Here is a 20,623-nt window from a genome sequence, read left to right as displayed (position 1 = left end):
TTAAAAAGAAATAAAGGTTTTCCAAATTTCCTAGTAAAGGAGATGATGTGGCATGACTTTAAACACATCAGCTTTTATATCCACCCACAGAGTTCTAAGAACAAATACTTTTTTACCTTACTTAAGTAGAAAGTTTGGCTATTTATACTTTACTGGAGTAAATATTTTTTAGATAACTTTTCATTTGTACTCTTTACGTATTTTTTTTGCTATTATCTCTACTTTCTACTCCTTACATTAAAAAAAAAAGACTGGTTAGTTTTGTTTCATTTGATCTCATTTTCATCATGGCCTGGTTGTATTAAAAAGAAATAAAAAACATTAAAATAATTAGTTTCATCCGGACTATAATTTCTTGTCCAACTTGTTGTTCGCCACATACCAAAATAAATGATTTTTCAAGATGATGCACAGTTAAATTTGACACTGTTTCCATTAGTTTTAAAACTAAGAAAATTGTATATATTATTGTAAGTATAAGGAAGTTATCCTGCAGAATTGTAAAAAAATTTTCATTTAATAGGGTAGTACCCAATATAAGGTTTAAAGCATCTGTCCTTAACTTTTTTCTTTATTACTTTTATACAAGCAGTTTTTTAAAAAAAATGGTACTTTTACTTGACTAAAAAGCTTAAGTTGATACTCTAGCTTCTATAAAACTGTTTTAAACAGTGGGATTTAGACTTCTATTTGATTAACATAATCCTCGGGTGATGTGTTTTTCTACTGTGTTTGCATTTACATGATTTTCTTTTAGTTTTGTTATGTTTTCTGGGTCCTTGCTCAGTCTCCCTCCCTGCAGTCAGCTTCAACTGCTCCTCATCATCCTCTGTTTAACACATTCATTCCCAACACTTCCTTTCTGTATTTAAGCTCTCTGTATCCCATTGTTTTCCTCTGGATCCTTCTGTTCTTTTGCCAGATGTTATTTTACGATATTGCTTTGTTTTTCTGCATGTTTCAATTCATGCCAAGTTTCCTTTATCTTAATAATTATTATTGTTTATCATGAAATATCATTTACTCCCCCAACTGCTTTTTTTTTTTGTCAGCATTTTGTTCTTGATGCCCTTTTGTGGCTAGTTGAAATAATTTTGTAATGAAGAGAGGGCCAAATTTCCTCAGGAGGGATAAAAAATCTCCTCATCACTTAGCATAAACACTTGATGGTAGCTGTTGCTACTAAGGTGGGACAGCGTGTCATTATGTTTGGGAGCACACAGCCAGACTGGTTGTTTCATTAACACCTAAAATGTTCATTTAAAGTTTTTTGCCATCTATTCAGGTTTATCTTTATCTGAGGATCTAAGATCTCAAAGATCTTCAGGTAGATTGAGATATTTAGAATAAAGGAAATAATACATCCAACCACTGAATATGCCAGCATCTTGGTCCTACTTCTTTAGGACAAAAAAACAAAAATGCTGGGAGTCTAAACCAAACAAAATGTTTGTGCATGACTGGATTGATTGTTGTTCTTTTACAGTTCCTTTGTGGTGTTTTCTGGAAGAAGTTAGGAATAAAATTAAATCAGTAATATGGCAAGAAGACCTGATTACTTGGGAAGTAATCTACGAAAATGTTTGGCTTATAGTCATGGAGTCATAAGCAGTGCAATGTTGATGTTGACACTGCTACTGATTTTGGACATTTTTGTAGAAATTGTCTTATAAACAAATGCTGAATTAATTATTCCTTCCAGATAAGTAACGTGTATCAATGTATAATTTACCAAAAACAAAACAACCTTCCTAATTGTGTTCCTTCACAACATTTTAGAGAAAGCATGTCTATTTCTGATAAGATTGCACTGCAAACAAATATGTTTATATAAATAAGAAATGATACAAATTTTGGAGGCCTAATTTTACATTTCTGATTCTTCTTTGATACATCTGATCCATGACAGTGCCTTTGTTTTGTTCAGATATGATGTATTTACATGTTTAAGTGTGTTGAAAAGCTCACCCTGTATTATGAGATGTTATCTTTAAATAATATAATCTACAGAATTTCGTTTTGATATTTGTATTTTGAATATATTATGCCAAAGGTGCAAATGATTAGTTTAACATTTTAAGACGATCTGTTTTAACATTTGCAATTCCTAACATGCAGTGTTAAGTACTGCATACAGCGTTAGATGGAAAGGCAGCTTTATGTCTAATCATTGTAAATACAGAGGCACAGAGAAAATATGTTTGCATTCATTATTCTGTTTAATGTTTTGAAAGTGATGCATGCTTATCTTAAAATCCAGTAATAAAAGGTTTATTTTTTCATTCTACATCATTCTTCCTTTTCTTGCAGCAGAGATATCTGCCATTTGTCAAAAAAAGGTAAGCTGTTACCTTTACAGCCTTTAAACATCTATTCTTCATGTTTTCCTTTCTCCCACTGTCTGACTTTAACCCACACTTAACTTTCCTTTCTATGTCTGTTAGAATCAGCAATAATTTGTTTTTGCTGAATGCCAGATCATCAACGAATGCATTTTAACAATATTTTTCAGTGTCAAATGATTAAATGCAAGTAAAGTAGCATGGGAATGTTTAGGCATAGGAAACGGTTTCTGTGTCCAGAAAATACATTTATTCCTAAGCTAAATGTGTGATTGAACCACAGAACATAAGCAGAAGAGCCTGTAAAGATACTAGCTGAAGTTGGGTAAACACATGGAAATGAGTCATGTCCTGAAAGGCCAATCAGGGAGGAGGAAGCCGTTGCTGCAGAGGCAACATAAGAGCCAGATGAAAGTTTGAAAGGGCACTCAGGGGCAATGGTCCTATTGTTTGAGAAATATCCTATGGTCTGATAAAACTAACATTTAGATATAATGACAGTCAATGGAGGAAAAAAGTGAAGCTTGGAAAATGCGAACATCATCACCTGCTGTGAAGTACAGTGAAGGCACCATCACGTTAAAACGTTAAGCTGCCTCTATGTACATTTTTGAATCATTTATGATTTCTAAGCAAATGGGCTTCATTATTGTGGCATTTACTGTATGAAAATAATTTTACCAATACTTACATTGCAAAAACGATCTAGAAATAAGTAAAGAAAATTTTAAATGAGTTAATTTGAGCAGGTAAATAAGATGATTTGCCAATGGAATGATATTTTTTTTTAACTTAAAATAAGATAATTAGATAATATGCACTTCAAATAAGAAAATACAATTGTTTTTTTCTTATTTTAAATGTAAATTGTCTTGTTCCATTAGCAAAGTGTCTCACTTAAGTCCTCAATTCAAGAAGAAAAATGCACTTATTTTAAGAAAAAAATACTTATTTAGTTCTAATTTTTTGCTGTGTAATGATTAATTTTTTGGTTCATTATATTCACTCTGGACTCTAGGCTGTTTTCTGCGGTTAGATGTAGTCTGAGAAACCAGCTCAGCCTAAGCTACCTTATTTCAAACAAAGCTGCTGCCACTGGGGTAAAATGTTTATTTGCTTTTGCTGAATGAATGGCCACAGGCTAAGTGCTCCCTGCTGGTTTCCAGGGAGACTTTGGTCTCAGGTATTCCTATCAGGCCTGTGTTGTCCGTGGAAACAGACAGGCTCCACCCTGGTTGGTTCAGCAGTTTATAATCTATATTCTCTCCTAATCAGTGGGCCTTGTCCCACTCACCCTGAGTAATTAGATTTATACCCACACAGTCATTACTAACCTGGTCTCTACTTTTCATCTAAGAACCTACCTAAAAATAAACACGGGCCTGAAATAGAGCTTGCTGTTGCATTCTTTGTTGATGAACAGCCAATGAAATTGCTGTTGAACACATGACAGATGTGTTAATTTGATAGGGAGCAGTGTATTTCTCTAATGGCACAAGATTAGAGGCTGATCAGATTACCGCTGCTCTTCTTTTATTTTTAGAAAGCAGTGTGTGGCCACATGAAGCCATTTTCATCTCAGATGTGCTCAGAATTCATATCAGAGTGACAAGCTGCTTTCAAAACAGAGAGCAAGCATATTATAAGAGGGTTATCTTCTGACGTGTGGGGTGATTTTCAGTGTTTGTTAACATCAGAAATAAACCGCCTTCACCTCATCCTCCTTGTTTCTCGGCTTGCCATCCTGCAGAACTGCAGCTCTCATGTCAGGAGGGCCGTGGTCACCTGCTTCTCAGCCGGCTGCTGCGAGCGCCATGGCAACAGGCCCGTCCGCTACTGCAAGCGTTGCCATGTCAACCACCACAGCAGTGAGGTGGGGGCTGCGGCGGAGACCCATCTGTACCAGACTTCGCCCCCTCCCATCAACACACGGGAGTGCGGAGCGGAGGAGCTGGTCTGCACGGTGGAAGCTGTCATTAGGTACCAACTGAGATCTTTCTGTGGTTCTATGACGTGAATACAAGGCAAAAATGATTATGCCTTAATATCCTTCCTGCACAGATGTTTTCTCTCCCCTCATGTCCTTTCTGTGTCCTTCCTCTCATTAAATCCATTCAGCCTTCTGAAGGAGGCAGAAATCTATGCAGAACAGCGAGAGTTTGAGCTGAACAGGCGTCGTCAGATGGGCCTGTCTGCCTCCCACCACTCTCTGGACAACATAGACTTTGACAACAAGGAGGACGACCAGCACGACCAGCGTCTACTTAGTCAGTTTGGCATCTGGTTTCTGGTGGGTGTCAGTAGCGGTGGGGGGTTGATCAGAGTGGATTTGTGGAAAGTTGTACCCACTTTGACGGGTTTTGCTTTTGGGTGCAGGTGAGCCTATGTACGCCCAATGAGAACACCCCAACAGAGAGCCTGGCGCGGCTGGTCAGCATGGTCTTCCAGTGGTTCCACTCCACTGCCTACATGATGGACGATGAAGTGGGAAGCCTGGTGGAGAAGCTGAAGCCACAGTTTGTAACTAAGTGGTTAAAGACGGTGTGTGAAGTCCGCTTCGACGTCATGGTCATGTGTCTGCTGCCAAAACCTGTGGAGTTTGCCAGGGTAGGGTTAACATTAAGATATACAGACATGATACAGGTTTTTATCACCGCCTTGCATTTTAACACTAAAGCCCTGTATCCTCTCCAACAGGTGGGAGGTTACTGGGATAAATCATGTAGCACGGTGACACAGCTGAAGGAGGGTCTCAACCGGATTCTGTGTCTGATACCCTACAATGTCATAAGTCAACCACTGTGGGAGTGTTTCATGCCTGAGTGGCTTGAGGCCATCCGTACCGAGGTGCCTGACAGCCAGCTCAAAGAATTCAGGGAGGTGCTCAGGTACAAATTTGGTTTTAAATCAGTTTAACGGTGTTCCAATCATTTGCAAAATGAGCCAAAAATATAAAGACAGTAACACCCTAAACAATTATTCCAAATCTAAAGCAATATTTTATTGTGAAACTTGTATATGTGCCTATCGAGAATGTTTTTTTATTTTATTTTACCTAGAAGATGCAATGAAAAAGAAAATAATAATCCATATTAATATGATGTGTATACTAGATCCAAAACATACAGAGGATCTTGCACAAATAGGCAGTTCTGCTCCTACATGCAACTTCTGAACTCACACACAGCCCACACACATTATATTTCGCTGTTGAACATTATTCTCTTATTCGGTAGATATAAAAACTGAGGGATAAATTCATATCTAAACATTTGATATGAATCTTGTTGCTCTGGGTGGGGAGCCAGACTGGCTCTATAAAAATGGGCTCTAATAATAAAGGGGCTCCATGAACTTGTTGTCTATTTGATTATAGGTCGTTTTGTCTTCAGGAGAACTCTCTGTATTTAGATTTTTTTTTTACTCTTTTTTTCTTTTTCTGCCTTATAGGTTAACTAAAGCTAATTTCCTGTCATTGGGAGGGGGACTAGGTAGTCTGATCATCAGTCCTTCAAAGAACAACTAGAGATACACAGGGCAAACAAACATGCACAAACACCATAGGGAAATTTACAGGCACTAATTGACATAACAGTCATTTTCTAGACAAGTGTGATGGTGATAGGTAGGTGGAGTACCCAGAGAGAACCCATATATACACACAAAGAACATGCAAACCCCATTTAGAAAGAGCTCTGACTTAGATTTGAAACAACGATCTTCTTGCTACAAAGTGAACACCCTGGTTCGGTGAAAAAGACATTTATTCTCTAGATTCTTGTAGATCAGCATGAGCCTAATAGTGTAACTGGGGAAACTAATACTGGTTAGGATAGACTAAAAAAAAATGTATTTCGATAGTAAGATGGAGAAAGTGCAAATAGAAGAACAGAGGTGAAGTGAACATCACAGCCTGTATTTGCTGATATTTCTGTGTTGATGCATTAACATGAACCTGATCTTCTGCTCTGTGCTCCACTTCCTGCAGCAAGATGTTTGATATTGAGCTGTGTCCCCTACCTTTCTCCATGGAGGAGATGTTTGGCTTCATCAGCTGCAGATTCTCCGGCTACCCAGCGTCTGTGCAAGAGCAGGCCCTTTTATGGCTGCACGTAAGTAAACACAAACTGACGGATAATTTGCACAGCGCTGTGCCCTGCTCTCCTCCTGCAGCTCCGTCTACAGCGCGTGTGAATTGAACAGGTTGTAACCGAGCATGAGAGTCCAGTCGGGGGCCCTGCTGAATATGGATCTGGGTCACAGACTGAGACTGAGAGAGGCAGCAGGGATTTGGGCTTTCATCTCATATGCACTCACAGCTTGCTGCCTGCTATAGGTCAAAGAGTTTCATGATTTTTTTCTCAAGTTTTACTGAGAGATTACTTACGTTTCCTCTCAGAAAACAGGTCAGAGACAGAGCACCTGTGCAACAGACTTCATGTGAATTAAAAACCTTATATTTTGATAATAATCCCCTTCAGGTTGACAAAAAAATTTACCAAAAGAAATATTTCTGGAGTCCCATCTTTTGTTAAAAAGAACAAAAAAACCCACAAAGTTTTCTTGCTTTGGTCCATTAGAGGTTTGCAGGTGATAAACCCTGTAACTGGTTTCTATGTCTTGTCTGCACTAAGGTGCTGTCAGAGCTGGACATCGTTGTTCCCCTCCAGTTGCTGATCGGGATGTTCTCGGACGGAGTGAACTCGCTGAAGGAACTGGCCAACCAGAGAAAGGCTCGTGCCTCCGACCTGTCTGGCAACACTGGAGCTCGCCGGGTAAGCAAGCCGCAGATATTTAAATAATGGTTCAAATAGAAAAAAAAAAATCTCCCTTTTATTTATTTTCCCTCAGTTTGTTTCAGCAGACATGAAACATTCAGAAACATATTGTCCTACATTCTGTCTACTTTGGAAAACTGAGATGTCCACATTTATTTTAGTTCTTGAGATCTGTATTTTAAGCACTCACAATGACGTGCTGTGGTTGCCATAGTAACCATCATTATCTAAAAATAGTCGTCTTAAAGGGATTTAATTAAAATTGGCTGTGATGTGGGATTTTGTCTAAATTCTACATTTGTGCGGTTCATGATCAAGAAATAGACCATGGAACATTAAGGTAAGATGTATATCTGTAATGATGGTGCCACATGTTGCTTCAGGTGAGTGTTGTGTCAGATCCGGGCCGACGCGGGCAGCACAACACCCTGAGCCCCTTCCCCAGCCCCTTCAGGAGCCCCTTCCGCAGCCCCCTGCACTGCAGCCCCTTTAAAAACCTGGGTCACGCCACTGGCAATTGTGCCTTGGACCTCGACTGTGATGATGATGACATGAACCTTGGCTGTTTCATCCTCATGTTTGACCTCATCTTGAAGCAGGTGATGAATGACCTTCATTTATCCTCATACGCTTTTCTGCTAGTTTGCATAAAATTATATTACTGTACCTTTAAATTATGTGGGGAACCTGGTTAATGACGTCATGGCTTTAAAATCTTCCAATTATTTGATTATCACTGTGGGCAAATTTAAAGAAATTCTAGCCTTTGCACCTTTGTTCCATCCTTTTCTATATGTTCAAATAGCTATATGCAATTATAAAACACCATTATAAACATCCAGCCATCAGAGAGACAAAAAGGTTTTGGTGTAAAATCTATGAAAGACCCCAGATGAAAAAAGGAAGTTATATTAAAATTCTGGCTGACTCTAGCAAAAGCATTATTAACAGGAGAACAAGTCCTTATATAAGCTAAAATGCCACTCAGTAAGAAAGAAACAATTATTAAAGGAAAGAAACCATATTAAAATTTGCAAAACCTAGAAAGACATAGATATTAAAATTGTGGAGACATGCCCAGTGGTATGATAAAATTAAATGTGAAGCTCTCTCATGTAACACTGGAAGTGCAGCTCTGGAGTACAACATTGGCCCTATAATGTGGAAATGCATTTTCTGATGCTGGAATTGGTGTAACAATTAAACAAAAGCTAAAAAAAAAGTTGAAAATATTAAAATTTGGCAGAAATGGGTTTCCCAAAGGAATAGAATGGCATAGAAATATCCTTCATTATCACACAGAGGGTACATTTGGGTGTCTCAGTGGTAAACCAAATAGGCAAATAAAAGCATCCAGGTAGAGGCAGGACTAAAAATGAAAAAACAAAAAACAAAACATACTATACAGAAAAAATACCAAAAACTCCACTTTATAGGTGAAAATAAATGAAAACCCCAGAAGAGAAACGTTAAGGGAAAAAATAAACTCACAATGCTCCCAAACGTACTACGAAAGTATTAAAAAAGCTTCTGAAGAAAAGCAAGGCTGATGTTTTAGTGGTAATATCAGAAATTTCAGGTGAAAAGTTGTGTATGTGAGCAAGACAGTCAATGGACCTAATACCCTAATACATCAGCTCTGTCAGAATGGGCCAAAATTAGGAGCGAGTGGAAGAATAGACAAAATGTTTGACCCTATTCATACAGTTCAAACATTAAATAATTTATTATGTAAAAATCTGATCCTGTAAGTTAGCAAAAATAATAAAATTGCAGAATTATTTTTGTTTCTCTCATATACTTTTAGCATTTAATGAAAAGAAATTAGTAAATTCAACAATTTTCCAATGCTGGAGATATCTACTTTATTTTAATCTAACAAACCTAAATCAACAAAAAATGTACAAAAAAAACAAGGTTTCATTTTTATACAATGTAAATATCTTGTCTCAACTGAAAGCAGCAGCTTAAAAAGCACAGACACAGTTTTTGGTACTACTGTGGCCCCACAGGTGGGATCTTGAAATTTGTGTCGTGCTCCACTTTCTGTCCCGTTACGTGGCTGTTTCCCCCGTGCTGTCGCAGATGGAGCTCCAGGATGACGGTGTGATGCTGGGTCTAGACAGCAGCCTGGGGAAAGATATCGTCGGCATCATCAACAACGTCTTTCAGGCCCCGTGGGGGGGCTCCCACACCTGCCAGAAGGATGAGAAGGCCCTTGAGTGTAGCCTGTGCCAATCCAGCATCCTGTGCTACCAGCTGGGCTGTGAGCTTCTAGAAAGGCTGACCCCCCGGGAGGAGATACGCCTTGTGGTGAGACACGCATAAATTAACCTTGCATCAGGGAGTTATTGCTTTATATGAAAGTCCTCCAGGCTTATTTTCCCCTGGACTGGTGCCTAATATACAACCATCTAGCTGTTAAAGCCTTTTTTCTGGCTGATTACACAAAAATATAATAAAAAGGAAGTGAAACAGGTCTGAGAATTTGAAGTTCAGCTACAAATACAGATGTCTTGCCATGGTTCACTTAGACTGATTTATCTCACAGGAGAGATAAATAAATATATCATCTCTGTAGGAGCCCACAGATTGTTTGGAGGACACCTTGATCCCCTGTCAACCAGACTTCTCCATTGGGACAGAAAATGGAAGTGAGGAAGAAGAAAACCTGAGTGAAGCAAACAATGATAACCCCAACAACCATTCTCCTGAGAATCCAGGTCTGGATCAGTTTCACCAGAACACTTTGGAATTATTTCAACTACTGCACCTTTGATGCCTTTATCCATCTTACTTAAAGGTATAGTGGAGGATTTTAGCGAATTTTTGAAAAGACCCGCACTTTCCACTGTAGAAAAAAAAAGCACATGCGCAACCCTTTACCTGCTTCCGAGAAACGCGTGCAAGAGCATGCAGGAGCCTATTTCTCCTAGAGGAGGTGCAGGGACGCAATAAGATGGTCACTTGGATGGATCTCATCTCACCCAAATTTATATATAAAAGGTTTCACTGCAAAGACTACTGGTACTTAAAAAAAAAAAATCATGATATGCTTGTATGTGTGTCTGTACTGCAGTTGAATTTTGGGTGTGTTTGCAGGGTAAATAAGGATCTGTGGCCACTGTATAACTACTAACAATGCACATTACAAAATGAAAAAAACTTGTATTCACTGCAAAGTTACAATATAGACCTAAGTAACTTTTACTAGCAGTTATGTGAAATGGATTCTTCAAATAGTATGCCAAACTTTACCTGTTGAGTAGAAACTTTGCAACTGAGGCATCAGTGGGAAGCCTGACCTATGCTTTCAGTTTATGCCATTGCGAGAAAGAATCTCCCAAAAAACCTCTGGTGTTGTATCTCTTTCTTTTCTTCTCCTACACTTTGTAAATACTTTTTCTCTTTCGACGCTCGCCATTTTCAAAGCCGTGAGAAAAGTGAGCTTCAATGACTAAAACTGTAGCTCACCATACATATATGCCTGAAAGTGAGCATGCACAGAAAATGATAGCTAACGGGACGAGCATGTAAGATGGCCTTATGTAAACATATCACCAGAATGATTGACAATTAGGAGGACCAATTATTTAGATCAGGGATCCCCAAACTCGGTCCTCATGGCCCCCTGTCCTGCAGGTTTTAGAGGTTTCCTTGCTCCAGCACAGCTGATTTTTATTGAAAGCTGATTAACAGGCTTTTGGTCTACTGCAATCATTATAACCAGCTGTGCTGAAGCAGAGAAACCTCTAAAACCTGCAGGACAGGGGGCCTTGAGGACCGAGTTTGGGGATCCCTGATCTATATAATTGGTCCTCCTAATTGTAAACGAAAATCCTCCACTATACCTTTAAATGTTTCAGGTCTTGAACTTCTCAAAGTTAACCTGAGTTAATACAAAATTCTGTTTTTAAATGTTTTTTTTTTTATTCATTGTGGGAAAGAAAGCGCCCCCCTTCATTGAATCACCTATTGTTTTGTCTCAAGTTCTTTAGCCATCCCCAGAGCAATAAATGAAATAAACAATAAAAACAAATCTGTCTGACATTGGGATGCAGGCTAAAGATCTCCTAAAAAAAATCCTTAAGTAGAAAACCCATCCCTCTTTTGTGACCTAAGGCTTAAGACGATTTTGCCAGTTTCTGCAAAAAAATTTAAATAAAAAACTCACTGTTCTTGTTGCATCCAAGGGGACACAAAGAGCAATGTTTGTCTAGACAGGTGAAGTAATTATTTAAAAACAGTCTTTTGTATACATTCAGGTTCTGTTCATGATTCAACATTAAAAATGTCTGCAGATGGTCGATGTTAGAACATCATGTCCACTTTACTGTACAGCAGTTTCCTTATAATGATGAGAGGAGAGAGCAGTAGATGTGCAATATTAACTGCAAAGCCTGGTTAATAGGAATATTGTATTTACTTTTTTTTTTGCACTGTGTTCAACAGTTTCCTTTCTTCCAGCAATGAAGAACAATTCTGACAAGAAGTTTTCCTATCAGCAGCTCCCTGTTTCTTTAAAGCTGATATACACTATCCTGCAGGTAACAGCTCTTAATCTGTCAAAATGAAATCAGACTGTTAAAAAAATGACTGTTAGTCATTCATGTTTCTGGTATTATCAGGAAATGTCCAAGTTTGAGGAGCCCGACATCTTGTTCAACATGCTGAACTGTCTGAAGATCCTGTGCCTTCATGGAGAGTGTCTGTATCTTGCACACAAGGATCACCCTCAGTTTCTGGCCTACATCCAGGAGAAGATGCTCATCCCCAGGTAAACAGAGAACATCAAATCAATGCTGTTGATTTGAGTTCGGATGTTAAAGCTTGGGTGTCCTGTATTTCAGCCTGTGGTCTATGCTGAAGTCAGAGTTCTGCCAGCTGGCCTCTCTGGCTGTGCCGCAGCTTCTCCATGCGCTCTCACTGTCCCACGGAGCTGACATCTTCTGGAAGCTCATAAACACAAACTTCAAGAGCAAAGATTGGAAAATACGTTTTGAAGCTGGTGAGACAATTGTTTTTTTTTGTAAACATTTTTTTAAGACTAGTATCCTAATCTTCACAAGTATTATTATGTCCTTTAGATATTTTTGCAATATTCTCTACTCTACAAGGATTTATATATTAATAACCTTGACTCTACTCTGAAGCTGATTTTGCCTATATTTTTTCCATATAGACCAATGAGATTTAGTTTATATATCATTTTCTAAGACATCCTTTTCAAAAAATATGATAAATATATATATATATATATATATATATATATATATATATATATATATATATATATATATATATATATATATATATATACATATAAAAACGCAAAAGGCTGAATCATTGTGATGTGACCTAGCAGATGTTAAGGCTCTAAAGGTACTAAATTAAATAAACATATACATAATGAAGTAATTAAACAGATACCTGATATCTCAGTCAATTTTGATCGGTATGGAAACAATTTTATTGGTGCTTGGATTCAATGAATTTAGCATGTATTTGATAAAAAAATATGTGTTCTTATAATTTTCTTATAATTGTTTTAGGATACTTTCTTTTATGGTTACAAAAATATAACTCGTTTACTTTTAATAGAGGTCAACTAGGCAATCAAAACTATTTTGATATAGTTTAAGTATCAATTTTATTGCTTCATTTAAGAGAGAAAAAAAGAAACGCCTAGAAAATTAAACTCAGGGAACTTATTTAGGTGTGGAATAAAAACCAGAAGACATAAACTAAAAGAAGGGCTAATTGATTTTACCAAAAAACAAAACTTCAAGTTTATCAATTTTCAATTTCTTACTATAGGCATAGAGCTGTTTCGGAGTTTGAAAACTTGTATGACGAGAGTCCGTTGTGGCAGGACTTAAATCTTACTATTGTAAAGTACTGACCCACATTAAGGGCCTGATCTTTGGGTATTCCAAATAAGGGGTGCTAAATTGGCTGTGCAATTCTTTTTTTGTGCATGAATTAATTGTGCATCATTCAGGCGCATCATATTTAAATTCAGACATTTTTTCCTGTTGGTTTAATTATATAAAGATTGCTTTCCATATTCTGCAGCATTTGTGCCGTCCTGCTTTATTTTTACTAGTATTATTTGACTATTGTTTTTTTTTTTTTTATACAATGTATGCAATGACTGCAGAAATCTTTGCATGTGAGTTTGCATCTTAGTTGAAGGAAAAAAAAAAGCAAAAATTATGGCAGAATATGAGTGGGAGACTCTAAAACTCGACTTGCATGTGGAATATGTTTTTACTTGCAAGTCCTCCACCAGTTGCATATCTTTGGACACAGTTAATTTATGGTTTAACAATAACGGTAATTATAATTGCTCATAAGCCCAGGTTGTTTCAATTGATTTTTTTCTTCAAAATACATAAAATGCGGGTTAACAATCTCCTGATTTTCCTAAAATAATATATAATCCTTTTAATTTGAGTTACTTTGCAGCATTAAGTAGCTTGTTTCTTTGTCTCCAGTGTATACTTATCCAGGGTATTGCTGACAATTTTTTATTGCATTCCCCTCAGTTGAGAAGGTGGCAGTGCTGTGCCGCTTCTTGGACATTAGTGCTGTGACCAAAAACCACCTGCTGAAGTACACCTTAGCCCATGCTTTCTGCTGCTTCCTGGCCTCTGTGGAGGATGTCAACCCCGCTGTGGCAACAAGGGCCAGACTGCTGCTGGACACCATCAAAAGACCAGCACTGCAGGTGAACTGACAGTGGGAAATTTTCTTTTTGGATCAAATATATGAATAGAATAGCTTTTTTGTGTGTTTTCAGCTGCTTAGTTTCTGATAAAAATTACATATCTTTATAGACTTTAAGGTCATAGATAGTATAAGAAAAAAAACTGTCAAGGCTCAGAACGGAGGACACAGTATCCAAGGCAAGACAGACACTGGGATTATATTAAGCTTATATTAAAACTCTGTTATAGTTATTATATTAAACTCTGTTATTAAGACTCTGCTGATCTGCAGTAGCAGTAAGGCAGGAAACTCTGCAGGAGAGAAACACAGGTTAGTGACCATGATAATCTGAATGAGGACGATTATGAATGCATGAGTCACTAACCTGGTTTAACAGAACAAGTTAGGGTCAAGCTGTTAGGCTGCCAACAAGATGCGGCGGGTGCCGCCCAGAGTGTCAAAGGTGCTGCAGCCCCAGAGAACAAGCAGGAGTCTGAAAACATATCAGCCAAACAGATCAGAGTGGAAAAATTATTTAAAACCTGTTAGAAATAAACACAAATTTAAGTCAAATCAAAACAAAATATATTTTGTGGTTGTGAGTTGAAAAAAAATACAATAAAAAAAGTTCCAACATATTAAGTGTAATACATTTACCACTTTATTGTGTAATATCACCATAATTTGTAAAAGATAGAAAGTTTTTCTTCACATAAAAGATGATTTATTCCTAAGATTAAAAAACAAAATTTGAGTTTATTACTATATTGCTATATAAATCTTATGTATTTTAGTTTTTCATCAGTCCCAGATACTTAAATAAACCCTTTCAGTCATTGTGCCTTTAAGTGTGAAGATTTTTCAGCTGTGGAGATTCTGTAGTTTAGCCTTTAATAAAACCATCCATTTTCTTTTCTGCAATCTGTTTTAAAACTACGTTATATTCAGTTCCTTTAGATTCTTTTTTGAAACCAGAAAAGTTGTTGGGAGATTTTTTTTTATTCCTTTTTGCTCTAGATTAAGCAGGTGTATTGATAGTTGTGTCAAAAGCATAAGGTTTTCTTTAGCCTGAACACTTTTACCTAAATTTAAAAAGATGTAAAAAAAAAAAAAAATAAAGCATAGTAACTGAAATGGAGCCTATTTGTGCACTTCTTTTTTTCTCATGTGAGACTTTGATTTGAAGTTAGCACTCTGAAGATTGTAGATCAAATGATTTTAAAAGACCTATAAATGTACAAATGTATGTCTATTCAAGCAGTGTATCTGAATATCTGCTGTGCACAAACATCCTGATTAATAAATGTTATGATAATCCTGTTCCTTTCTGTTTTATAAACCTGTTCGCTTTGCAGGGTTTGTGTCTGTGTCTGGACTTCCAGTTCGACACCGTCGTTCGGGATCGCCCGATCATTCTCAGCAAACTTCTTCTCCTGCACTTCCTGAAGAAAGACATCCCTGCTCTGAGCTGGGAGTTTTTTGTCAACCGCTTTGAAACACTATCTCTGGAGGCTCAGCTGCACCTGGATTGCAACAAGGAGTTTCCCTTTCCCACAAGTACGTCGGAATCCCATTTGGATGAATGACAGGTGATAACCTTTATAGACTAAGTTTTCTATTCTGTTTTCTTTTTGACAGCCATTACAGCTGTGCGGACCAATGTGGCTAATCTGAGCGATGCAGCAATGTGGAAGATAAGAAGGGCTCGTTTTGCCAGAAATCAGCAGAAAAGTGTTCGGTCACTGCGTGACAGCGTAAAGGATGACTCCAAACGGGCTTTTTCCCTCCCAGAGTCACTAAGCAACCGACTTCGTGAGTAGAGCAAGACAGTTTGTCTAAGCCCAAAAGTTCACTGCAGCCTGTTGTCAAATTCGGTTTGCAAAGACCTTTTTAGTCACAGCTGTCAAACTTTTTCAAAGTTTTTTAGAATCCAACAAGAACTTTTTAGGTATTTATGCTCTTAAACAAGCATAAATCAGATGATTAACCGCTTAATAAAACTCTGCAATAAGTTTAAACAGATGATAAAAAACAGACCCATCTTAAAGTTGCAGGAAACTATCAGCGAAGGTTGGTGTTTGTTACTCGTGTTTTATGACATGTTCAAGTGCCTCATATGTCTATAAGGAGGCATGGAATTAAAGAGAGCCAAAGTAAGTACAAGGGAGAATTTGAAAATGTGGAAACTATATATGCAATAATGTTAAATCATTAAATTGAATAAAATCAGATCCACATTTTAAATGTCATGTTTGGCTTGTGAAAAGACCCAAATGTGGAGACCAACTGGAAAAATCATGTTTTTGATTAAAAAAAAATGAAACGATTACAAGTATTTCTTGCACAGCGATAATTAGGTTGAGAAGAACAGGAACAAGAAACAGAAAGCATATCTGATAAAGTGAGGTCAGGGCAATTAAGTACAAGAAAATTGGTAGAGCTTATCAAATGAGGAGCGGCTGAAGCACAGTCAAGGCAGGAAAGCTGAAGGTAGAAGTCTAGTAAAGATAGCTTGAATTGGGGCACATGAACTTTAAAAAGGAACAGATAAAGAAACCTATAAAACATTTATAAATAAACAGCAAGTCAATTCTCAAAACATACATACTTCAAAAAAGCTGAAAAACATTACTAACATAGAAGAGGTCTCATTAATCGAGATAATCATTGCAGTGATTATCAAAGATCTTAGGATCAAGATTCAGACTAAGTTGGCCATGAGAGACGGTACATTTTTTTGACTGGTTTATTTGAGGTTTGCTTCTTTATCCTGCTAAAAGTCTCAATGATGACCCATTTTCAGTTTTCAGGGAGAGAATTCTGGGTTATATAATGCCAAGCACTCCAACATAGTATGTAGGGATTTTGATAGAGAAACTGTCCATATCATCACATATAATTCTCCCTACATTACAGTGGTCATAACAGGTCTGATTACCCTGCTGTCATCTGAGCAAAGCACACTTGTTGACTAGAAAGTGTTCAAGAGTTTATATGGAAATAGGGAGACCCCTGGTGGCTACACTTCTCTAACTGGGCTTTGGTATTTTATTATATTTTTTTATTCTTTTCCTCATTGTCTTTCTTATAAAATAAATTTGAGTCTTCCAGCTGCTACATATTCAGAAAATTATAAGTGCAAGAAAACCTTACATCTGCTTAGGGTTACATCAAGTAGATTAAATGTTTGTTTTTTTTTTCGTTAAAGCAGCTTTTATAATCCTTGATTGTTTTTTTTTTTCTCCACTGATTAAATATATTCAAAATAATTGCTGGAGGATTTAAACGTTCCAGTGTAAGAATAGGCTTAAAACATTGATTTATTCTGCCATTTCATTCATTTTAATCAAAGGGGAGGTAACCGAGTTTAACTAATAATGCCTCGTTTGTGTAAGCACAACTTAAATGCTATGTACATTCAAACATTTTAGGCAGTTTTTAAAGCAAGAAAACTGTTTTATGACATCCCAGAACTAAATGTGTGGTCTGACGTTTTGAGTTCCATTTTATCATGAAGTCCAGCTTTGATTTTTATTGAGCCCTGATTTAGTTCAACACTTTGTGTGATAAGGAATTTACCTTAATGCCGTTTTCTTTACAAACAGCTGGACTTGCATGAGCATGTCACGGTTTTTGTCTTTAAACCTCAATGTTTTCATTAGCAATTAAGTGGTTGTATTTTTGTAATTGTGTATTTAAAAAGCATGGATTTTGCATATGTGTCCCATGCCACCATCCCTGTACATTTTCCTAAATTTTGTTCTTCATCTGTGGTTTTTAGCACTAAGGCTTACAAGGCAAGAGCAATCTGCACCGACACTGGGAGATATGATAGAGAAAGTTCTGCCAGGTAAACCACAACCCAAATCTGAAACATACAACTCAACTTGCATATTGCACCATACTCAGGAAGATACAAAGAGCAGACATTCAGTCTAACGGATGAGATAGAAACTGAGGTCAAGTGTTTGAACTAGATTACCTGAGCTGAGTTTTAAAATATTAAATAGAAAATAATAAAAATGTGAACTATTGCAAGCAGATTGCTGCTCATTTGTTTTTGTCTTTCCCATTTACATATACCCCATAAACGCTTTGTACTGCGTCACTGCATGATGGTGTGTCCGTGTCCCTGAAGAGATTGAGTTGACTCCCCCACCTCTGTGCTGTCACCCTCCCCCCCTGCTGCTGCTCCCTGCCCTCTCCCCTCCTTGTAGCACGGTTCCTCCTGCACTTTAACCCTGACGCTTCAGCACCTCTTGCAGGCCAGACCCCTTCTCCTGAGGATGACACCATTATCAGAGACCTGCTGCCTGAGGACGCTGGCATCGATCACCAGACAGTTCACCAGCTGATCATGGTGCTCATGAAATTCATGGCCAAAGATCAGAGCAGTGCTGACGCTGACATCAGCAGTGCCAAGGCTTTTAACACCGTGAAGAGGCACCTGTATGTGCTGCTGGGTTATGACCAGCAAGAAGGCTGCTTCATGATTGCACCTCAGAAGATGCGCACCTCCACCTGCTTCAACGCCTTCATTGCTGGCATTGCACAAGTGACTAAAACTATTTGAATTTCCCAGATTTGCCTCATATTATTGTTCTTATATTAAGTGCACTGTAAGTCTGAATGTGGTTTCCTTCAGGTGATGGACTACAATATCGGTTTGGGAAAGCAGCTGCTGCCCCTGGTGGTGCAGGTGTTGAAGTACTGCGCTTGTCCTCAGCTCAGACATTATTTTCAGCAGCCGCCACGATGCTCTCTGTGGGCTTTGAAGCCACATATTCGGCAGATGTGGCTCAAAGCTCTACTCGTTATCCTTTACAAGGTATTTTCATTTTAAATTACAATACAGAAGATCATAAAATTTTCCCTGGAGTAAAGTTTCTCTGTATGCACACAGTATAGTCACCATATAGTCTTTAGAATATATATTCTTTGCTATATTTTTATTTTTTATTTTTTTTTAAATAGCACGAAAACCTTTTCAAAAAGCAGACTGTGCTATTACTATTATTATCTATAAATATAGACATTTCATAATTGGCAAATGTGTGTCTTATGCATCTTACATTAAAGAGTCACTGCTGAGTTTTCTAAAGATGGCGCCAATGGTGGTGTCATAGTATTTAACCCATTCAACATAGACGTGCTTGACGTCACATCCGTCGAACAGCACGGGGAATTCCGACCAAAAGTATTTTCTGGAAAATAGGCTACAGGCTTATACTTGATGCACCCGTGCTGAACTACTGATGTGTCATTCTACTCATCAAATGATGTTTTAGTCGTACAGGGTCAAATAAAAAGGCTACTTTAAAGATATTTGTATATCTTTAAAGTATCGTATATAAACGTAAATAATGCCTCTTTAAATTAGATTAAACATTTCCTTTTCCAGTTATATTGACAAATAACTAAAAAAAATAACTTTGGTCTTACTAGATCTGAAGACATGTCTCTGTATCTGTCACAGGCAACTTGCAAAAGATTATCTGCACATGACTGGTTTCCCTGGGGATGAAAATACTCTCTTAATACTTCCAGCTATCAGGATCTTTTGCTTTTGCTGTAGAGTTGATTTACAAATTTTGCACCAAAACATGTTCATCTCTGCGACACAGAGCTTGTCCCCTCCATGGAAAGATATTCCTACAGTATTTATTGATTTACCAGACTAACATGTCATTTCAGTATCCAGAAAGAGCTCCATGGCTCGTTTCCTGATATCTTAGCAGAAATTATATAACGCCTTGAAGTAGAGTGTTTAATTAGGCAAGACTTTGATTTAAACTTTCCCCCCAGTGTTTCTTTTCTCCAGTTCAATGCTCTGAATCAAACCATACATAAGTAAGAGACTCATTAAATCATATGGGATTCTAAATAAAGAAAATATGTCCTCCATTATGCTGGCATCTGGCAAATAGAAATAATTTTGGTAATTCTAACAGAGCAAAAGCAGAAAACTTTAGTCTGTTTTAACGGTCAGAAAGTAAGAAAAAATGGTTCTGCGTTTCTTTTGTAGTGTTCATAAATAGCACCCTCCACATGTATGGTCACTTCTGGTTTAGCCTTAAGCTAGAAGACAAGTTAGTCAATTATTGTAGCCAAAAAAATATCTGGGTTTAAGAAAAAACAAAAAATAGATTAAAGCTCTAATATTAGCCCAGTTATACAGTGGAGAGAAATCTCATGAATTATATTTACTTTGTCTTTTTTTATCTTCAGCCCATTTCTTATTTGTTGTTTGTTCTTCTTGATTTGCTATGGTCTAAACATAAGGCGACGTAGTGAATTATTTATTTTAAACAGTGAAGTATATAACTTATAAGAAATCAATTAACCTTCCATTTAAGTAAGGCAGATATCAGGATACACTTCATGGCTTTAAAAAAAACATTTACAGTCAGATATAATAAAAAAAGGTAAAAAAAAAAAACACCTTTTACTGCGTCTAAGAAGGACGGAGGATGACCTGTGACTAACTGGATTATATTTTACATGCATTGCAGTACCCTTATAGAGAAATGGATGGCAGTAAAGTTGTCCTTCACCTGGTCCACATCACCATCAACACGCTGAATGCTCAGTATCACAGCTGTCGTCCTCACGCTGCAGCCGGACCGCTCTACAGCGACAACTCCAATATAAGCCGTTACAGCGAGAAGGAAAAAGGTGAACGTGGAAATGTTTGGATCCTCAGTCTTTTTATCAATCATCCATAACTTTTGATTAGTAGATCATGAAAGAGTTTTGGTGAAGAGATGCTCTTTCTCATTGGCGTTTTTAAAG

At 37.4% G+C, this 20,623-nt stretch overlaps 1 protein-coding gene across 12 annotated transcripts in view; it reads left to right on the top strand.

Moving 5' to 3' along the window:
* unc79 (unc-79 homolog (C. elegans)) overlaps positions 1-20,623 on the top strand; it is a 52,731-nt gene that overhangs the window by 13,955 nt on the left and 18,153 nt on the right. For 5 of the 12 annotated variants that reach the window (XM_015397106.1, XM_015397116.1, XM_015397110.1 and 2 more), the window contains exons 11-30: positions 2,311-2,339; positions 4,093-4,322; positions 4,461-4,632; positions 4,719-4,949; positions 5,040-5,230; positions 6,331-6,454; positions 6,977-7,117; positions 7,504-7,719; positions 9,206-9,433; positions 9,702-9,843; positions 11,573-11,667; positions 11,749-11,897; positions 11,971-12,128; positions 13,669-13,850; positions 15,187-15,388; positions 15,470-15,643; positions 17,613-17,681; positions 18,049-18,386; positions 18,477-18,659; positions 20,344-20,506. In XM_015397106.1, the coding sequence (XP_015252592.1) occupies positions 2,311-2,339; positions 4,093-4,322; positions 4,461-4,632; positions 4,719-4,949; positions 5,040-5,230; positions 6,331-6,454; positions 6,977-7,117; positions 7,504-7,719; positions 9,206-9,433; positions 9,702-9,843; positions 11,573-11,667; positions 11,749-11,897; positions 11,971-12,128; positions 13,669-13,850; positions 15,187-15,388; positions 15,470-15,643; positions 17,613-17,681; positions 18,049-18,386; positions 18,477-18,659; positions 20,344-20,506 (3,417 nt within the window). The remainder of the gene's footprint in view (positions 1-2,310; positions 2,340-4,092; positions 4,323-4,460; positions 4,633-4,718; positions 4,950-5,039; positions 5,231-6,330; positions 6,455-6,976; positions 7,118-7,503; positions 7,720-9,205; positions 9,434-9,701; positions 9,844-11,572; positions 11,668-11,748; positions 11,898-11,970; positions 12,129-13,668; positions 13,851-15,186; positions 15,389-15,469; positions 15,644-17,612; positions 17,682-18,048; positions 18,387-18,476; positions 18,660-20,343; positions 20,507-20,623) is intronic. The other 7 variants (XM_015397117.1, XM_015397109.1, XM_015397107.1 and 4 more) reach the window with 6 other exon arrangements.

Source organism: Cyprinodon variegatus, unplaced genomic scaffold (assembly GCF_000732505.1).
Source record: "Cyprinodon variegatus isolate N-32 unplaced genomic scaffold, C_variegatus-1.0 Scaffold838, whole genome shotgun sequence".
Classification (NCBI taxonomy): Eukaryota; Metazoa; Chordata; class Actinopteri; order Cyprinodontiformes; family Cyprinodontidae; genus Cyprinodon; species Cyprinodon variegatus.
The sequence above is the reverse complement of the archived record's forward strand: the minus strand, read 5'-3'. Positions and strand labels throughout refer to the sequence as shown.